The sequence below is a fragment of the Protopterus annectens genome, chromosome 10.part0 (assembly GCF_019279795.1).
Source record: "Protopterus annectens isolate FY-2018-M chromosome 10.part0, PAN1.0, whole genome shotgun sequence".
Lineage (NCBI taxonomy): Eukaryota > Metazoa > Chordata > Ceratodontiformes > Protopteridae > Protopterus > Protopterus annectens.
Window position 1 is genome coordinate 87,300,365 of NC_056744.1, and position 21,375 is coordinate 87,321,739.

At 38.8% G+C, this 21,375-nt stretch overlaps 1 protein-coding gene across 1 annotated transcript in view; it reads right to left on the reverse strand.

The window, feature by feature from the left end:
- Positions 1-21,375, reverse strand: part of LOC122814100 — a 232,055-nt gene that overhangs the window by 24,445 nt on the left and 186,235 nt on the right. Inside the window, exons 18-24 of the mRNA XM_044086717.1 lie at positions 20,711-20,834; positions 19,519-19,619; positions 17,272-17,368; positions 16,318-16,430; positions 15,642-15,762; positions 15,105-15,202; positions 12,576-12,687 (exon numbers count right to left, since the gene is read on the reverse strand). Of these exons, the coding sequence (XP_043942652.1) occupies positions 12,576-12,687; positions 15,105-15,202; positions 15,642-15,762; positions 16,318-16,430; positions 17,272-17,368; positions 19,519-19,619; positions 20,711-20,834 (766 nt within the window). The remainder of the gene's footprint in view (positions 1-12,575; positions 12,688-15,104; positions 15,203-15,641; positions 15,763-16,317; positions 16,431-17,271; positions 17,369-19,518; positions 19,620-20,710; positions 20,835-21,375) is intronic.

Sequence of the window (21,375 nt, forward strand, 5' to 3'; positions counted from 1 at the left end):
GTGTATATTCCTGAGTGTAAGGGGGATAGGAGGGGGTGTACCTTTTTATTTAGGCTCCTGGCATTGAGCAGTAAAACTTTGAGGTTCTGTGGTAACTGCGTAGATGCCTGTATTCATGAGTGTAAAGGGGGCTGTGAGGGGGTGTAGCTTTTTATTTAAGCTCCCTGGTATTGAGCAGTAACACTTTAAGGTTCTGTGGTAACTGCACAGATGTGTATATTCATGAGTGTATGGGAGGCTGGGAGGGGTGTAGCTTTTTACTTAGGCTCCTGGCATTGAAAAGTAACACTTTAAAGTTCTGTGCTAACTGCACAGATGTGTATATTCATGAGTGTAAGGGGGGCTGGGAGGGGGTGAAGCTTTCTATTTAGGCTCCTGGCATTGAACAGTAACACTTTAAGGTTCTGTGGTAACTGCACAGATGTGTATATTCATGAGTGTAAGGGGTGTAGCTTTTTATTTAGGCTCCTGGCATTGTACAGTAACACTTTAAGGTTCTTTGGTAACTGCACAGATGTGTATATTCATGAGTGTAAGGGGGGAATAGGAGGGAGTGTAGCTTTTTATTTAGGTTCCTGGCATTGAACAGTAACACTTTAAGGTTATGTGGTAACTGCACAGATGTCTATATTCATGAGTTTAAGGAGGGCCTGGAGGGGGTGTAGCATTTTATTTAGGCTCCTAGCATTGAACAGTAACACTTTAAGGTTCTGTGCTAACTGCACAGATGTGTATATTCATGAGTGTAAGGGGGGCTGGGAGGGGGTGAAGCTTTCTATTTAGGCTCCTGGCATTGAACAGTAACACTTTAAGGTTCTGTGGTAACTGCACAGATGTGTATATTCATGAGTGTAAGGGGTGTAGCTTTTTATTTAGGCTCCTGGCATTGTACAGTAACACTTTAAGGTTCTTTGGTAACTGCACAGATGTGTATATTCATGAGTGTAAGGGGGGAATAGGAGGGAGTGTAGCTTTTTATTTAGGTTCCTGGCATTGAACAGTAACACTTTAAGGTTATGTGGTAACTGCACAGATGTCTATATTCATGAGTTTAAGGAGGGCCTGGAGGGGGTGTAGCATTTTATTTAGGCTCCTAGCATTGAACAGTAACACTTTAAGGTTCTGTGGTAACTGCACAGATGTGTATATTCACGAGTGTAAGGGGGGCTGGGAGGGAGTGAAGCTTTCTATTTAGGCTCCTGGCATTGAACAGTAACACTTTAAGGTTCTGTGGTAACTGCACAGATGTGTATATTCATGAGTGTAAGGGGTGTAGCTTTTTATTTAGGCTCCTGGCATTGTACAGTAACACTTTAAGGTTCTTTGGTAACTGCACAGATGTGTATATTCATGAGTGTAAGGGGGGAATAGGAGGGAGTGTAGCTTTTTATTTAGGTTCCTGGCATTGAACAGTAACACTTTAAGGTTATGTGGTAACTGCACAGATGTCTATATTCATGAGTTTAAGGAGGGCCTGGAGGGGGTGTAGCATTTTATTTAGGCTCCTAGCATTGAACAGTAACACTTTAAGGTTCTGTGGTAACTGCACAGATGTGTATATTCGTGAGTTTAAGGGGGATAGGAGTGGTTGTAGCTTTTTATTTCGGCTTCTGGCATTAAACAGTAACACTTTAAGGTTCTGTGGTAACTGCACAGATGTGTATATTCATGAGTGTAAGGAGGGCTGGGAGGGGTTGTAGCTTTTTATTTAGGCTCCTGGCATTGAGTAGCAACACCCTGAGCATCAGATGAGTTGATTTTACTATGTTACTATGTTTGTCAATTTGGCATTGCCTAAAAAAGGCACTATGGGGTCGGATAAAGTTTTGGCCAGTATTTAAAAGTGTAGAGGGGACAGGTGCAGACCATGTTTGGCAAAGCAGCATGGTCTGTTAATCATGTCCTCTGAAGCTGTAAATACTGGATCCCCTTAGAGTGACACCAGAAATACAGACAATTGTTAAAATCAATCATTTTCCTCATATTTTGACTTCATCCTCAGTGATACATTATATCATAGTATCATTGTATCATTGTATCATCCTCAGTGAAGGTAATATGCTGCTCAATGCACTGTGACATCATCCTCAGTGATACATTGTATCATTGTATCATCCTCAGTTAAGGTAATATGCTGCTCAATGCACTGTGACATCATCCTCAGTGATACATTGTATCATAGTATCATTGTATCATTGTATCATCCTCAGTGAAGGTAATATGCTGCTCAATGCACTGTGACATCATCCTCAGTGATACATTGTATCATTGTATCATCCTCAGTGATGGTAATATGCTGCTCAATGCACTGTGACATCATCCTCAGTGATACATTGTATCATTGTATCATCCTCAGTGAAGGTAATATGCTGCTCAATGCACTGTGACATCATCCTCAGTGATACATTGTATCATAGTATCATCCTCAGTGAAGGTAATATGCTGCTCAATGCCAGGCTCATACCAGCCTGAAACACACAGTCTGAGAGGTCCATAATGTCTCTCTTCATGTAGTCTGAGGAGATGCATCTCAGATCATTTACACCTACACGGACTATGATGGAATCTTACTGGTACCTGTGGTGTAATGACTTGACTGCATGCTTGATTTGGCAAATCCTAGCTCCAGGGAGGCAACTAACCATTATCTTCTCTTTATTCAGCCTGTTTAGAGGGGCATCAGTATATCTTACAATGAAGTCCCCTATGACAAGCATCCTGGGAAGAGTGTATGCTTGCCTTCAGGGCTTAGTGTTTGCGGATCCATTGAGTGACAATATATGTGATGTTCGATATTCTTTTTCTGAGTGCCTTTGGGCTTCCTGAGGCTTAGTTTTGACAACAGGTTGTCTAGGTGATATTTGTTGTTTAGGAAGATTGCTTTTAAGTGCCTCAGTATAAATTTATCTTTGTGGGTGCTGTATTATGTGAGATGGGTGTTGTGTGTGTGTGTGTGTGTGTGTGTGTGTGTGTGTGTGTGTGTGTGTGTGTGTGTGTGTGTGTCTGTGTCTGTGTGTGCTTTTGACAGTTTCATGTGTGCTTGTATGCAAGAATTTAGCCTCCAGTGTCGTATATATTTTGCAATGTCTGCTAATAGTGTCTGTTTATGTCAGGAAGTGAGAACTCCCAATCTGGTTTAAAAAAATTTGGAAGTACTTCACCAGAGAGATATAAATCTTTTACTTTCATCAGTTAGGATGCAGGAAAGAGACCATGGGAATGAAACAAACAGTCTTATTTTTTTCAGCTGAACAGGGAAATGTGAAAACAGTTTGGGAGAAAACAGAAACAGATGGGAAAAACATTATGTGGGATAAGTGTGATAAGACAGGCATAGGTTCATAGGTAATTACAAGGGTAGCTGCCCTTGCAGGCCATTTTAAGTATAACCAGCTTCCCTTTTGGTGCTTGAATTATACTTTATTATATTTGACTATATTCTACTATATAAACTGTGACGATTGGGGAGAGATGGACAAAGGCTGCCAGCCTAGTCAAATAGAATTTTATATATAATTCTGGCATTTGTAAATAAATGTAAAATACAGGCATGTTTTCTTGATAATAAATGTAAAATGCAGGCATGTTTCTTGAGTGTAAAGAATACTGTGAAATATGTAACTGCAAAAAATATGACAACGTTGCATTCTACTGGCCCAGTGAAGCATGTTGTGACTCTCTCATGTTAGAACTCGGCTCCAGTGCGGCTGGATGAAGGTTTCATGCCCATTGTTTTAAGGCTAAAATTTATGACCAGAATTTAGATGTGGAAGGTGCTTTATTACTCTAGTTTCTGCTAGAATGTATTGTTGTAAGTTTCTGAGGAGGTGTTAGATTGCTAAATAATGCAGTTTGTGGCCTGAGAACTCAGACCAGGTGTTAAGATGATGCACTATGAATACTGGGAAAACCTAAGTGTCAAAAATTATGAAATTTGGGAGAGCCTTAGAGACATGTTTGTTAGTAATATTTAAATACTATTGCTTACAACAGACTAAAAAGCATTTTGATCTTAGATATCCAACTTGTCAGAACTCTACCTTATGCTCACATGTAAGTTCTAGCACTGTGATTTCTTGTAGGAATAGTTAAAGCTAGTAAAGATTAATTAGGTATTTTTCTTTGAAATCAGACCTGTCCTACTGTATTATTTTAAGTTTCTGTGTGATCTCTGATCTCTTAGATATCTCTGTGGTGTAGTAGTTTTGTCTTGTGTTTTAATTATTTATTATTAAATATTTTTAAAACCTTCTAACTGTGGCTGGTTTGTGTAGAGATAAGCTCTAGAGTACATTGCATATTTATAGAAGTTATTGTAATAGGCCACTCTAAAGTAAGCCTTGACTGTTAGTCATACTACCATTGGATTATAATATTGCACAGTAATAATTGGACACCATTTTAAGGGCCTTTTAGTAGCTGATATTATTAGTGGGTGGTAGCAGTAATTACTACCGTATAGTCTGGGTAAAGGGGCACAGCTGGAGAATCTGTGTCAGCCTTTCCCAGGAGTGTCTATGAAGTTGTATAAATACTTATTTCAAAGTGGGTGTGTGTGGTATGTCAGCAACTTGGCAGGGACATGAAGCATTGGTTGGACAGAGAGGGTACTGGAGGTTTTAGCTTGCCCAGCTAGGCTGAGACCTGAACCCTATAGCTGTGCCAGTGGGGAGTCTTATTGGGGACAACAAGATGGTTCTATTAAAACAGGGATTCGCTGTAAATTTAATGAAGTTAATCATTTTTTTTCTAGAATGTAGTTGTCATCCAGCTCATATTATTGAGTCTCTGCCCCATGGAGAATTTATACAAATTTCCCGGCTATGTAATGATGTTGAGAATAGGAATAAAGAACTAGCATGTACTGCCAATATGTTTTTAATGAGAGGTTATAATAGACATATAGTCAAGGCTGCTTTGGAAAGATTTTTGGTATATAGGAGAGAAGAAGAGCCACAAAACAATAATAAAAGGAGATATGTAGCTTGTAAGGAGACAGATATAGAAAAAAATAGATTGTTTATAGTAACTACATATAACGTAAGTCCCAACATTAAGGGGATGTTACTCCATTATTGGGATTTTTTGAAAACATATAGAGATTTGAGTAATATTACAGAGAAGGTGCCTATTATTTCATACAAGAGAGGGAGAAATATCAAAGATATGGTTGTTCACACTAAATTTAAAAGACCTGTAGATAGGCTGGTACATCCATTATATAATGTGAGGACCTTTTCCTGTAATAAATGTATGAGTTGTGAATTCATAGCAAATACATTTCCTAATATTAATGGCATATCTTTTACAGCTAAGGAGAGGTCTAGTTGTGTCACTGAAGGGGTTATATATGCTATAAGGTGTGATTGTGAACTTCTTTACATAGGGCAAACTAAAAGGGCTTTTAAAACTAGATTACAAGAGCATTTGAGAAATATTAAATGTGGGAAACTGGAGAGCCCTTTAGGACAACATTTTAAAACTTTTCATGATAGTAATGTCAGTAGCCTTCGGAACACTATTTTAGAACAAATTAAGTGTGATGGTTGTAATATAACACAAAAACTGCTATATAAGGAAGCAGTATTCAAAATATTCTACAATGGCCCCTAGGGAGCGTAATACTGAATGTTGATGGAAATATTTGATGTAAATGATTGATTTAAATGTATTGGGATGAGATTGTTTAATTAGGTAATTGCAATTACTTATGTAATTTAGATGTTTTAGAGCTGCTGGTACATATAGGATTGTATTTAATTTTGTTCTTTACACCTTGAAGGCTTATCACAAAGCCAAGGCACTAGAGAGAGGTTGCATTTTAAATAAAGAATACAACTGGCATTGGTGGTTTTCTTCTTAGGGCCTTTACAAGCCTAGCCATTTTAATCCCAGCTATCCATTCTTTTTGGGTAGTTTGCAGAATGAATTTATGAACAGAGAGAGTATTTGATCAACACTGGCTACCCCTGTCCATGAGGGATGTGTGCCACCCCAGAGGTGAATTTGTCGTCTCTCATCCAATTATCTAGGTTGCGTTTGAATAGGGTCAGTGAGGAGCTTTGTTTTATGTGAATAGTGTGTATGTACAAGTATGTACCAGATGAAGTATTGTCTAAACAGTGGTACGGTTAGAGAAAGGGTTTCTAGTAAAGTAATATGTTGGGTTAGGTAATGGAAGAGATTTAGTGTTGTGTCTGAGTGTTATTTGTAGGGTTAGGGTTGGATCAGGGGTTGGTTTAGGGTTAGGGTTATCACATATGAGTAAGGAGGGCAGGGGCCAAAGCCCCCCCCCCCTTGCAGTAGATTACTTGTGTGCTAACCCTGCCCCTGAACATACACATTGTTACTAAAAACCCTTTTCTAATGGTACCACTAATCAAGAAAAAAAGGACACAAAACACCCACAACAACACTCAGACACAACACTAAATCTATCCCATTACCTAACCCTAACTTGCGAATACTTGCACATACACATAACTTGCTGTAATGCAGGCTTGTACATTTTTACAGCCACCACCTTTGCAGTTGACCATTCCTTTTCCTTCATGCTCCTACATACCTGCACTATATAAAGCCTGAGCTCACATACCTGCACTATATAAAGCCTGAGATCACATACCAGCACTGTACAAAGCTTCAGCTGACATACCTGTACTATATAAAGCTTAAGCTCACATATCTGCACTATATAAAGCTTCAGCTCACATACCTGCACTATATAAAGCCTGAGCTCACATACCTGCACTATATAAAGCCTGAGCTCACATACCTGCACTATATAAAGCCTGAGCTCACATACCTGCATTATATAAAGCCTGAGATCACATACCAGCACTGTACAAAACTTCAGCTGACATACCTGTACTATATAAAGCTTAAGCTCACATATCTGCACTATATAAAGCTTCAGCTCACATACCTGCACTATATAAAGCCTGAGCTCACATACCTGCACTATATAAAGCCTGAGCTCACATACCTGCACTATATAAAGCCTGAGATCACATACCTGCACTGTACAAAGCTTCAGCTGACATACCTGTACTATATAAAGCTTGAGCTCACATACCTGCACTGTATAAGGCCTGCGCTCACATACCTGCACTATCTAAAGCTTCAGCTCACATACCTGTACTATATAAAGCCTGAGCTCACATACCTGCACTATATAAAGCCTGAGCTCACATACCTGCACTATATAAAGCCTGCACTCACATACCTGCACTATATAAAGCTTCAGCTCACATACCTGTACTATATAAAGCCTGAGCTCAAATACCTGCACTATATAAAGCCTGAGCTCACATACCTGCACTACATAAAGCCTGAACTCACATACCTGCACTATATAAAGCCTGAGCTCACATACCTACACTATACAAAACTTCAGCTGACATACCTGTACTATATAAAGCTTGAGCTCACATACATGCACTGTATAAAGCCTGAACTCAAATACCTGTACTACATAAAGCTTGAGCTCACATACCTGCTCTATATGTGCTATATAAAGCTTGAGTTCACACACCTGCACTATGTAAAGCTTGAGTTCACATACCTGCACTGCATAAAGCTTCAGCTCACATACCTGCACTGTATAAAGCTTCAGCTCACATACCTTCACTGTATAAAGCTTCAGCTCACATACCTGCACTGTATAAAGCTTCATCTCATATACCTTCACTGTATAAAGTTTGAGCTCACATACCTGCATTATATAAAGCTTCAGCTCACATACCTTCACTGTATAAAGCCTCAGCTCACATACCTACACTGTATAAAGCTTGAGCTCATATACCTTCGCTGTTTAAAGCCTGAGCTCACATACCTGCACTGTATAAACCTTCAGCTGACATACATGCACTGTATAAAGCCTGAGCTCACATACCTGCACTGTATAAAACTTCAGCTTATATACCTGCACTGTATAAAGCTTCAGCTCACATACCTTCACTGTATAAAGCTTGAGCTCACATACCTGCACTATATAAAGCTTCAGCTCACATAACTTCACTGTATAAAGCTTCAGCTCACATACCTTCACTGTATAATGCTTCAGCTCACATACCTGCACTATATAAAGCTTCAGCTTACATACCTGCACCATATAAAGCTTCAGCTCACATAACTTCACTATACAAAGCTTCAGCTCACATACCTGCACTATATAAAGCTTTAGCTCACATACCTGCACTATATAAAGCTTGAGCTCACATACATGCACTATATAAAGCTTCAGCTCACATAACTTCATTGTATAAAGCTTCAGCTCACATACCTTCATGGTATAAAGCTTGAGCTCACATACCTGCACTATATAAAGCTTCAGCTCACATACCTGCACTATATAAAGCTTCAGCTCACATAACTTCACTATACAAAGCTTCAGCTCACATACCTGCACTATATAAAGCTTGAGCTCACATAACTGCACTACGTAAAGCTTCAGCTCACATACCTTCACTGTATAAAGCTTGAGCTCACATACCTTCACTGTATAAAGCTTCAGCTCACATACCTGCACTATATAAAGCTTGAGCTCACATACTTGCACTACGTAAAGCTTCAGCTCACATACCTTCACTGTATAAAGCTTGAGCTCACATACCTTCACTGTATAAAGCTTCAGCTCACATACCTGTACTATATAATGCTTGAGCTCATATACCTTCACTGTTTAAAGCTTGAGCTCATATACCTTCACTGTATAAAGCTTCAGCTCACATACCTGCACTGTATAAAGCTTCAACTCACATACCTTCACTGTATAAAGCTTCAGCTGACATACCTGCACTGTACAGCTTCAGCTCACATGCCTGCCCTGTATAAAGCTTCAGCTCACATGCCTGCACTGTATAAATCTTCAGCTCACATACCTGCACTATACAAAGCGTCAGCTCACATACCTGCACTGTATAAAGCCTGAGCTCACATACCTGTACTATATAAAGCTTCAGCTCACGTACCTTCACTGTATAAAGCCTCAGCTCACATACCTGCACTGTACAGCTTCAGCTCACATGCCTGCACTGTATATAGCTTCAGCTCACATACCTGCACTATACAAAGCTTCACTCACATACCTGCACTATATAAAGCCTGAGCTCACATACCTGCACTGTATAAAGCCTGAGCTCACATACCTGCACTATACAAAGCTTCAGCTCACATACCTGCACTATATAAAGCCTGAGCTCACATACCTGCACTGTATAAAGCCTGAGCTCACATACCTGCACTGTATAAAGCCTGAACTCACATACCTGCACTTTATAAAGCCTGAGCTCACATACCTGTACTGTATAAATCCTGAGCTCACATACCTGCACTTTATAAAGCCTGAGCTCACATACCTGCACTTTATAAAGCCTGAGCTCACATACCTGTACTGTATAAAGCCTGAGCTCACATACCTGCACTGTATAAAGCCTGAGCTCACATACCTGCACTGTATAAAGCCTGAGCTCACATACCTGCACTGTATAAAGCCTGCGATCACATACCTGCACTTTATAAAGCCTGAGCTCACATACCTGCACTGTATAAAGCCTGAGCTCACATACCTGCACTTTATAAAGCCGGAGCTCACATGCCTGCACTGTATAAAGCCTGAGCTCACATACCTGCACTGTACAAAGCCTGAGCTCACATACCTGCACTTTATAAAGCCTGAGCTCACATACCTGCACTGTATAAAGCCTGAGCTCACATACCTGCACTTTATAAAGCCTGAGCTCACATACCTGCTCTGTATAAAGCCTGAGCTCACATACCTGCACTTTATAAAGCCTGAGCTCACATACCTGCACTGTATAAAGCCTGAGCTCACATACCTGCACTTTATAAAGTTTGAGCTCACATACCTGCACTTTATAAATCCTGAGCTCACATACCTGCACTGTATAAAGCCTGAGCTCACATACCTGCACTTTATAAAGCCTGAGCTCACATACCTGCACTGTATAAAGCCTGAGCTCACATACCTGCACTTTATAAAGCCTGAGCTCACATACCTGCACTGTATAAAGCCTGAGCTCACATACCTGCACTTTATAAAGCCTAAGCTCACATGCCTGCACTGTATAAAGCCTGAGCTCACATACTTGCACTTTATAAAGCCTGAGCTCACATACCTGCACTTTATAAAGCCTGAGCTCACATACCTGCACTGTATAAAGCCTGAGCTCACATACCTGCACTGTATAAAGCCTGAGCTCACATACCTGCACTTTATAAAGCCTGAGCTCACATACCTGCACTGTATAAAGCCTGAGCTCACATACCTGCACTTTATAAAGCCTGAGCTCACATGCCTGCACTGTATAAAGCCTGAGCTCACATACCTGCACTGTATAAAGCCTGAGCTCACATACCTGCACTGTATAAAGCCTGAGCTCATATACCAGCACTGTATAAAGCCTGAGCTCACATACCTGCACTGTATAAAGCTTCAGCTCACATACCTGCACTGTATAAAGCCTGAGCTCACATGCCTGCACTGTATAAAGCCTGAGCTCACATACCTGCACTGTATAAAGCTTCAGCTCACATACCTGCACTGTATAAAGCCTGAGCTCACATACCTGCACTGTATAAAGCCTGAGCTCACATGCCTGCACTGTATAAAGCCTGAGCTCACATACCTGCACTGTATAAAGCCTGAGCTCACATACCTGCACTGTATAAAGCCTGAGCTCACATACCTGCACTGTATAAAGCCTGAGCTCACATACCTGCACTATATAAAGCCTGAGCTCACATACCTGCACTGTATAAAGCCTGAGCTCACATACCTGCACTGTATAAAGCCTGAGCTCACATACCTGCACTGTATAAAGCTTCAGCTCACATTCCTGCACTGTATAAAGCCTGAGCTCACATACCTGCACTATATAAAGCCTGAGCTCACATACCTGCACTGTATAAAGCCTGAGCTCACATACCTGCACTATATAAAGCCTGAGCTCACATACCTGCACTGTATAAAGCCTGAGCTCACATACCTGCACTATATAAAGCCTGAGCTCACATACCTGCACTGTATAAAGCCTGAGCTCACATACCTGCACTGTATAAAGCCTGAGCTCACATACCTGCACTGTATAAAGCCTGAGCTCACATACCTGCACTATATAAAGCAAGAGCTCACATACCTGCACTGTATAAAGCCTGAGCTCACATGCCTGCACTGTATAAAGCCTGAGCTCACATACCTGCACTGTATAAAGCCTGAGCTCACATACCTGCATTGTATAAAGCCTGAGCTCACATACCTGCACTATATAAAGCCTGAGCTCACATACCTGCACTGTATAAAGCCTGAGCTCACATACCTGCACTGTATAAAGCCTGAGCTCACATACCTGCACTGTATAAAGCTTCAGCTCACATTCCTGCACTGTATAAAGCCTGAGCTCACATACCTGCACTATATAAAGCCTGAGCTCACATACCTGCACTGTATAAAGCCTGAGCTCACATACCTGCACTATATAAAGCCTGAGCTCACATACCTGCACTGTATAAAGCCGGAGCTCACATACCTGCACTATATAAAGCCTGAGCTCACATACCTGCACTGTATAAAGCCTGAGCTCACATACCTGCACTGTATAAAGCCTGAGCTCACATACCTGCACTGTATAAAGCCTGAGCTCACATACCTGCACTGTATAAAGCTTGAGGCTCAACCAAATGTGATTATCATCACTCTTTTATGGTGAAAACAAACACCATCTCTTAGACAGTGTTGTCTGTTTTGGTATACTACACATCTGTATCAATCCTTGGCAATGGGATTTTAATCTTCTTTTATGGTCACTCATTTGTGTTTTTCACATATATATATTTTTTTACCAAATAAATGACAACCATATAGGTATATGTGAAATAATTGGTGATGCAAACAAAAACTGATCAACACTCAAAATGCTGACAGTCCAGCACGTGTGCTCCAAAATATAAACTTGGAGCGTGCAAGTCAAGAATTAGTGCCCCCAGCCCTCACCTCCATCTCAACTCCCTGCTCCTTATGTATACCAACTCCAGGATCACATGGTAGTGGGAAAAGGTTATATTTCTCATCCTCGATACTACAACAATCTTGCAGTGGCAGCTGTGAGTGGCTAATTTGTCAACCAGTGTTGACAGTATAGCTGTTAACAAACACAAAAACAGTACTGTGAACTATGAGACTAGAAGGGTAATTTTTATATAAATACATAAAATAAAATAGTCATGTATGTGAAAGTATATCCATATTTAACACAATAAAATGAATTAATGCATAAAAACCTTTTAAAAGTATTTCTTTTACTGTTTTGCAACTGTTTCATTTCTCAAGGCCTTATCCTTACCGGAATTATCATTTTAGTTTTCATCCACTTACTGATATCCTCACAAAAGAACAAAACTGACAGTTATAAAAACATACACATGCAGATCTAGTTTGGGTCTAAACAAAGAACTTTCCACCAGTTACAAGGGCACCATCTGGTAACAGGAAGGTGGGTCTCAAAGTGCGCCTATGTTGTTTCACTGCAGATTTAAAACCATAGCAATGCAAGTACCTGTAGTATCCTCGGCTTTGATTTCCGATACCAAAGTTACCATGGATATTTCTTCACTAGTTACAATGATTTCACTGTTCTCTACAATGAGGTTAATATTTTCATCTGGAATCTATGAATAAGAAGCAGATTTTTAGTTATTTTCTTGTTTAGTTTGCTTAATTTTCTTTTTCTATTTTGCTTAATTTAATTTGCAGTATATATGGTTGCATAAAAATATTCCAGAGTACCTTCATATATCTATGAGTCAGTTGTTTTATATCTTTAATTATTTTGTATATCTTATCTGGAAACTTGCTTGACTGTACACGTCAGGAAATTAGCTTTTGCTTAGGTTTTAAGAACAAAGATAATTATTACTTCTACCAATGACGCTCTAAACAGCATTCATTAGCCTGTCCTGTTGATGGTGGCAGTTTCCCTGCAACTGCAGGTGAATTATGGTCTCTCCTGTCTTAGTGGGTATTCTTCTGATCCTGACATCCCTGTTGAACTTGATGGGACTTCGAAAAAACAAGCCAAAAAACCACAAACTGGTAAATCCACAAAACAGAAAGGCGAGAAGGCTACCGAAACAGGACTCCTTTATTCACAATTAAATGGTAAGCGCTTTCAGCGGCCAAAATGCACCAGCTTCTTCAGACCAAATTCAAACATATTCAAAATACCACCCAGTAATGATATATACGTTCAGACACCTGAAAAGTGTACTGATTAATTAATGACCATAAAAATTATTCAATTAAAACTTTTCTTAAAAAGACATTACTTATATAACCAACCTACTAAGCCGAGGTTTTGACATCGGGTACCTATTATGCAAGCTGAATACAAGGTGCAAGTCACATTATATTGTGACATTATACAATATCCATTAAATGCCTTCTTAAAAAGAAATCCCTTAACAGATGAATTTACAGTAGGGATGAACTTTTATCCTGATTCATTTTTAAGTAGTAATAGTTACGAAAATGGTCAGGGGTAGGAAGGTCATTTGATTTTAAGTTTATATATATGTTAATTTGGATAATATTTATCCTTATTAGGTTATATTAATGTTTTCATATATATATTTATATATTTTTATATATATTTTTGTATGTTTAAGCCTGGATAAATTGGGTGTAGTATAATGTGACTTGCACCTTGTATTCAGCTTGCATAATAGGTACCCGATGTCAAAACCTCGGCTTAGTAGGTTGGTTGTATAAGTAATGTCTTTTTAAGAAAAGTTTTAATTGAATAATTTTTATGGTCATTAATTAATCAGTACACTTTTCAGGTGTCTGAACGTATATATAATTACTGGGTGGTATTTTGAATATGTTTGAATTTGGTCTGAAGAAGCTGGTGCATTTTGGCCGGTGAAAGCGCTTACCATTTAATTGTGAATAAAGGAGTCCTGTTTTGGTAGCCTTCTCGCCTTTCTGTTTTGTGGATTTACGAACTTGATGGGACTGTTTGCTCAGTAATGTGGCAAAATAAAATTGAATAAATGAATTAATGAATGAATACAAATAAAACATCTGATTCACTGGGTTTACCTTCATAATGCCAATCACGTTATGGTCGACCCCGCTTCTACGAATACCGAACTGCAACTTTACAAAACGTCAAACATTGAATTTCCAAAAGGCAAAATCTCGCCCCCTTTTTGACCCATGTTAGCACTGGTGTGTAGGTGTGGCACGTTCAGAAATGATGACATTCAAAAGTTTTCACGGTTCTGGTTTCGCAGAAACGGTTCGGTGATGTGGACGGTCGATTATACATGATCGACATTATGAAGGTAAACCGATTCACTGAATTATCTAATATCCCGGTTAAATATTCTTGCATTTTATTCTTACTTACCTCTGTCCGTTTAGCTTGATAGGTCTGCATCTAGTAGTTTAGTTTAGATACCCATGTTAAATAATTCATTAATTTATTTATTACTTAACCTTTCTAAACAGTAAGACCTACTACGACCTATTGATTTTTATCCAGAGGTGACTTAGAAGCTATGATCTGATTTAGTGATTTCTTCAGTCACACAGAAGGCATGTGTAAATAGAAGGAATCGATTCCAGGTCTGTGAGATAAAGCTCATTACCAGGTTATACCTGTAACCAGAGCAGGGGCTATTCTCAGAAAATGCAATTAATTAAAAACAGATACATGTTTTATCTGAATTTCAATCATTTTGTTTGAACAAATGTATGTTTCCAAGTACTCAGTTACTGATAAAAGAAATTAAAAGCAAATGAAAGCAGTTTAAAAGTAAACTGAAGTGTGATGATCGGTTCTTCATGGTGAGCTGTTACAAGCTAATTCTTTTTACTCGCAGACAGCTCCACCTCCCTCCCTCTCTCTCTCCTTTCTTCCATTTCTCATTGCTACTTTTCATCTGAAATGCACAGTTTCTCAAAAAAGTCAATTGCTCAAATATACATCAGCGTTTTCTCACTGCTTTCATTCATGTATAAATTACATCCAACCAACCTAGTTAACACAATATTTTGATGAAATCAGAATAATTAAAGGAACCTGTTTTCCTTCCTCTATGCGTTCCTGCATGCTCACGTGTTCCACAGCATCTGAGGTGTCTGGCATCTTCTTATGTACATCTGAAACATTCTTGGACTCTAAGAAGTATAAATGTAAGGTTATAACGTGCAAGTCCTACATCAATGTCTTTTAACAGTGTTTAAAAGGTACACCATTCTTCCTTATACCTAACAGTTGTCTCCGTCAGATGGATATTTTCAGTTGCTCATGCTGTGAACATCAGTAACAGTTAACATGCAAGAGAAAATATGGTAGAGTATTATGCAAGTATTACAGTATGGGCAAAAAATTATATACAGTGGAAGCTACGCAGTGAAATGGAAGCCCTCTACTTATGCATTATTTCACAGCATGTCTTGCAGCCCGGCTACAGTTTTCTGTGTTTAGATTTGTCAGAATGCAGTAAGTGTAATAATACTACTCTACAGACATATTGAATGGATACATAAGGTACAGATGTATAAACATAATATACGTGCAGAATAGAAGTCATGTATCTATGTATGACAGCTGTACCTGTAATATCGCCACCCAAGGAGGTCATTGCTTCTGAAGGTTCTGGTTTCATGGATACTTCTTCGGTAGTTTCAGGAGATCTGGTCACTTCTTCCCACTCACTCTGGCGCTCTGCAGAAATCTATTAGAAATAAACAGATTATTAACAGCCAGCAGTGTGTGCCTATACCAGACATTCAATGGGAGAGCGATGCACTGTAAAACTTGCCGATAAACATATTCACAGAAACATTCTCCATGACTGCACGCCATGTCAGTTCTTGATTCACTGCTCAATCTACCCAATAAGAGAGAACCAATTTATTGAGGCTGCATGCACAGCTCTGCCTTTCCGACCCACTCAATAGTGCCTATTGCTTGTTCGCATAGCTATTTATTTATGCTTATCAAAATATAAAGCATGAACTGTATACTTTAATTTACACATTAGACTAAGTACATAATAATGGCATGCATGCAGGTGTTAAAAGACATATACTGTTCATTTTTACAAAACAAAAAATAGGTAAAATAGGGCATCTTTGTGGGCATACTGTTTTATATATATTTATTTACCAGGTTCATATTCCAAAATGGAGTCTTGCCTTGTTTGATATCCATTCAAACTCCTTTCCTATAAGAATTATTCAGTTACCGTTTGAACAGATCTCGTTAGGAAACCAGACTATAAACCTACCTCATCCTCTTCATGAGTGAGTTCTCGTAGGCTGAATTCCACTGCAGAATCTCTGACAGGTATCATTTCACTGTCAGATTGGTCAGGTACCTCCACAACTGAAAATTCTTGTTCTGTAAAATATCATGTGCAGAAATTCAGATTTCATAACTCGCAATCAGTCATACTTTAAATATTCCTAGACTACAAATAGTACGATTTCCACCATTTATTTTATATATATCATTCTACATTGTGAGGATGACTACCTTTAACTGCATATCATCACATATTGCAAATTACGGCATATTTGAATGCTATGAAAATGGAGATTTGACATATTGGGCAATCCTCAAAAATCTGATTTTTGAAAGAAGACAGTTATTTTTGTAAAATGTGTCTTTGGGACTAGAAAAGATGGGAAGCTATATTTTGCAAAAATGTTTACAACAATCCCATGTCTCCATAAAAAAAAAAAAAAAAAACTCACCCTGTGAAATCTGCAAAATGCAGTAACATAACTTAAGCCTAGCTCATTCATTTTACCCAGTGAAGTAGTTTTAATTTAAGGCCTATAGCAGCTTGGAGCACAAGGTGGGAGCCTGTGTCTTCTCACACTGTCCTTGACACTTACTTATCGGACAGTGTAGAGGTCTCATTCCGCCAACCATTAGGAAAGCCACCTCCCATCTTGAGTTCTTGAATGTTGGCTGCTGAGTTCTGAATACAGAGACTGCCTTTTAGTGCAGTTGTCACCTTTATTATGACCTGACAGTACTAAATATAAAAACAAAGGTGTGCAGGTTGACATCAGATTTTTTTTTTTTTATTTTTTCATTCAGGTTTTTTTCCACGTACTGGGACTTTATGCTTTTCAGGGGTGCTGGGTGTGTGTTTTCTTTAAATAAAAGAAATACAGATGTGTATTCCTTTATGTAAAAAAATAGCAGCATTGCCTGTTTCTTGAACATGTACCTGCAGTATCAATAATTATGAGTTCTGGCACCTCTGTAACACTTGTCATATATGGAGGTTCTTCAGCACATCCGTCAGCCTTATTTTCCACAATAACCTGCAAAATATGAACATAGAATGATACCTGTGTCAATAACTACATTACAAACATGCACAACTGAAATAGCTAAACTCACCCTCAATTTTTGCATTTTCTCATTTTTTATTATGTTTTAGTTAGAAAAGAAACTGAATTAGTCTGTGTTATAGCTTGTGTTGGAACACTTTTCGCAAATACTAGTGAAAACTGAAGCTATGCATTCTTTTATTAATCACCACATTGTCCAGAATTTAAGTCATTCACTCAGCATACCACATGTGCATTGGACTGTATGCTGTTTAAAGACAGAATATTGTAAGATTTTGTGACATAGAACAGACCACCTGGTCCATTAAGCCACACTTCCTGGTTCACTTGTAATACTGTCACAATCAACGTACTCATTCATCCTTCTGGATATATATACAAAGAATTCTGTGCACACAAATCCTGTTAACTATTATTCAATTACAAATGTACATCTTAGACTGTTATAGTACTCCATTTAGTATTCATTTATTCTGTATTAGTTTCAAAATCTCTGATTATCCAACAAACAAAAAAATAATTGTTTTCTAACCTCACAATCTAACCAGATATACATAACTCTTTCATTCTAACCACCCAAACAGTTAACCATCCCTAATGCATTATATAGCCAACTATCCACCCATCTGTCCAGTCCACCAAAAGTCAATTCCACCACAAATTCAACTAACCAACCATACGACCATCAAATCAATCACCCTTACATATATTCATCCATCTATTCAGTCAGCTTACCAATTGAACCATCTGTCACCCATATTCAGCCATTCATTATGCATCCAACCAAAAACCCATCTGTCTAGAAGATGATAAATCTATTCAGCCATCCAGCAACTCATCTACTTAGCCACCATCCATAATATATTCAACCACCCATTATGTATCCACCTAACTAGCCATCAGATCAGTTAGTCACACATTCATCCATCTGTCTTCTATCCATTCATCCTTTTTTCTATCCATAGAATGAATTCAACCTATGCAAGTTACCCTCCATCCATCCATCATGCACCTTGAAAAGTACCCATTAAACCAATTGGCCACTCATTCATTCATGTAGATTGCCATCCAAAAGTGTACCATCCTGCTAATCTAATATAAAATAAAATAAAATACAATAAAAAGACCACCCCATCATGTATCAATCCAACCAACCATTCAGCCATGTAAATAGCCATCTGAATGATCACCCTGACATGCATCAGTCCAACCAACCATCCATACAACTATCAAATCAACCACCCCTAGCTTCAACTGACTATTCAACTGACTATTCATTCAGCCATCATGGATTAGTTTATACAAATGTTATTCTATCCATATAGTCAAAGATCAATCATCTGTCCATGTGTATGTCCATTCATCCATCAAAAAAACCACCACTCCACTCAACAATTATCATATTGTAACATTATATAATTCTACCAAACTATCCGTCTATACAACCGACAGTCACCCACCCAAAACGTACTCATCCATGTGTCAAACTACTTAACCATCTATTCCTGCATCTACACATTCAACCTACATACATTCAACAATCATCCCTGCAAACAACTGCCCAACCAACCCACTTTCCAGCTATCATTCATCCAGCATTTTACCAAGAGATTCCAACTACAGATGAATACAACCAGTCATTCACCCATTCAGCCCCATGCAGGGTTACTGGACAAACTGCATTTCAACAGCTAGCACTTTAATAAAACTTTCTGCTGGAAAATTTTGATGCTTGTTCTGATGCCTGGTAGAAAAAAAAGCTCAGAGAAATATGGCAAAAATCCTGAGATTGCTACATACCCATAAATACCTTCTGTCTCTGAGATGCATGACAATTTGTTGTTTACAATCACAAAGGATGGGTGAGAGAGATTTACCTTGGCCTCCCAAAACAATTGTTTGATATCTGCCACAGACAGTATAATTTTATAAACTGCCATTTGATGAAAGACAGTTAATGCAGATGGGTTATATCATGTGACAATATAGCCATCTAACCTGCCACCCATTCAACCAATCATGTTTCAGCCATCAGGCACCTGATCATCCATCCATCCAACCACCAATGCATTTTATTATGCTACAGTAAATGCAATGATATAGTCTGTATGTTCACCTACTGGGGTTTCTTGTGTGCTCACATCATGCAGAGAATCTCTAGAATGGATTATCTCAATAGATGTACTGTTTGAAATGTGCCCAGGTGAAAGATCCATTTGTTCTACAAAACAATAGAAACATAAGATGAAATATGAAGATTCCGAATATGACTTTCAGAGAGCAGTAGGAAATATCTCATTTAACATGTAGGAATGATGCAAGGAAAGATTTTTCTTGATCTTCTACTTGGCAATCTTACTACAATACAAAACTTATTACAAGCTATAGAAAAGAAATTTACTGCTGTATGTGTGCAATCAGCAAACAGAATGTGTAGGCTGTACTATGAAATATGCTTTTGCTACTTTGTTTCAGTGAAAGAATACATAACTTGAAATTTCATTTGCAATTGTCATATGGCAGACATATTTTGCTTTACTCAGAAAGTGAAACTAGAAACATATAGAATGACTTACTGGAAAGTGTGCAGGATAAATCTGAGTGAAAAAAAATGCTCACATATAACCAAACTATATCTGTGCCTTGGAATACAATTCATGGATAAGTTATAAAGAAGTAACTGGTTCTTGATGTGAATGGGTTGCACCTGTGGACAGGTACAGAGGTATTTACTGCTGGCTGTTTATTTTTGGGGGCCTCACTTATCACCTACCGTCTGCTATATCCCAGTGCCTCTCCTCGACCTCCATAGCAATGTGAGGATGATGTAGGCATGTTGCAGTATGCATCATTTGGGTGGCAAAAGAGATTTCTTTCCCTAGGGCCCATCCTTAACTCACTCCCCCCACATACACACTCACCATGTAGTTACCTTAATGCATTTCATGCAGATGTGCTACCATGCATACATATACCACTGCAGGCAATCTGCTTGCCCCTACTCCATTTGTGCCTACCTGAACTAGAACCCTCAGCCTCCATAGGAGTTATAGCCACGTAAAACCTCCATCCTTCCCCTGGCAAGGTAAAGTCAGCATTTAAGCAGCACATTCCTTCCCTTCCTAGCCAGCTCATCCAGTATCTGGGCACACGACTCAAGAAGGGCATTGACCTCTACATAAATTATCATAATCTGGCTCATTTGGGGGATTCATGCAGGTTGTCCCAATTGTTCATACTGTGATCTCTTATAGTTCACAGAATTTACTTTTCTTCAGGTTTCTACAGCTCCATTTAAAGCTGCCATTTTACCTGTTGATTCAATAAATTCCACCGCAGGTATTTCAGTACAGCCTGTTCCCAAAGCACTGTCTTTAGTAATTTCAGTACTTTTGAAGACCTCTGTGGTTACAGTATCCATCGTATTCACTGGAATCTAGAAAACATAATGTGAAAAAGCATCACTTCAACTGGGTTAGACAGACTACTGAGGTGTTCCAGCTGTTTCAGTGAATAAAAAAAATACTACTATTTTAATTTATGTGCAGAAGAAACAACTTGATAGTTCTACAGGGACACCCAAAAGCTGAGTATTTAATTCCACAGGAAACAGTAACAGGATTGGAATAGAGGTTTATGCATGTATTTAAAGAAAGTTGATGTCATGGGTGGGATAATTGGTAATGTCATGGCTGAAGTCACAAAGAGGGAGTTGATTAGCAAAGCAAGTGGCGATGTTTAGGTTTTGGTCTGAGACTAGGAACTGCTTTTAGATTTCATACAGTGTCCCTTTAAATCACATTTACATTTTCTAAATGCTGCTCCGCCTTTTCATCAGGCAAGTCACCACAGTACATAGCAGGTCTTCTTGTCTCCATCAGCCCTTCCCAGACAGAATACAGATTACAGACATCTATCTCATCTTTGTTTAGCCACATCCTGCATGAAAGTCTGAAAGGTCAGCTGTACTGCTCAGC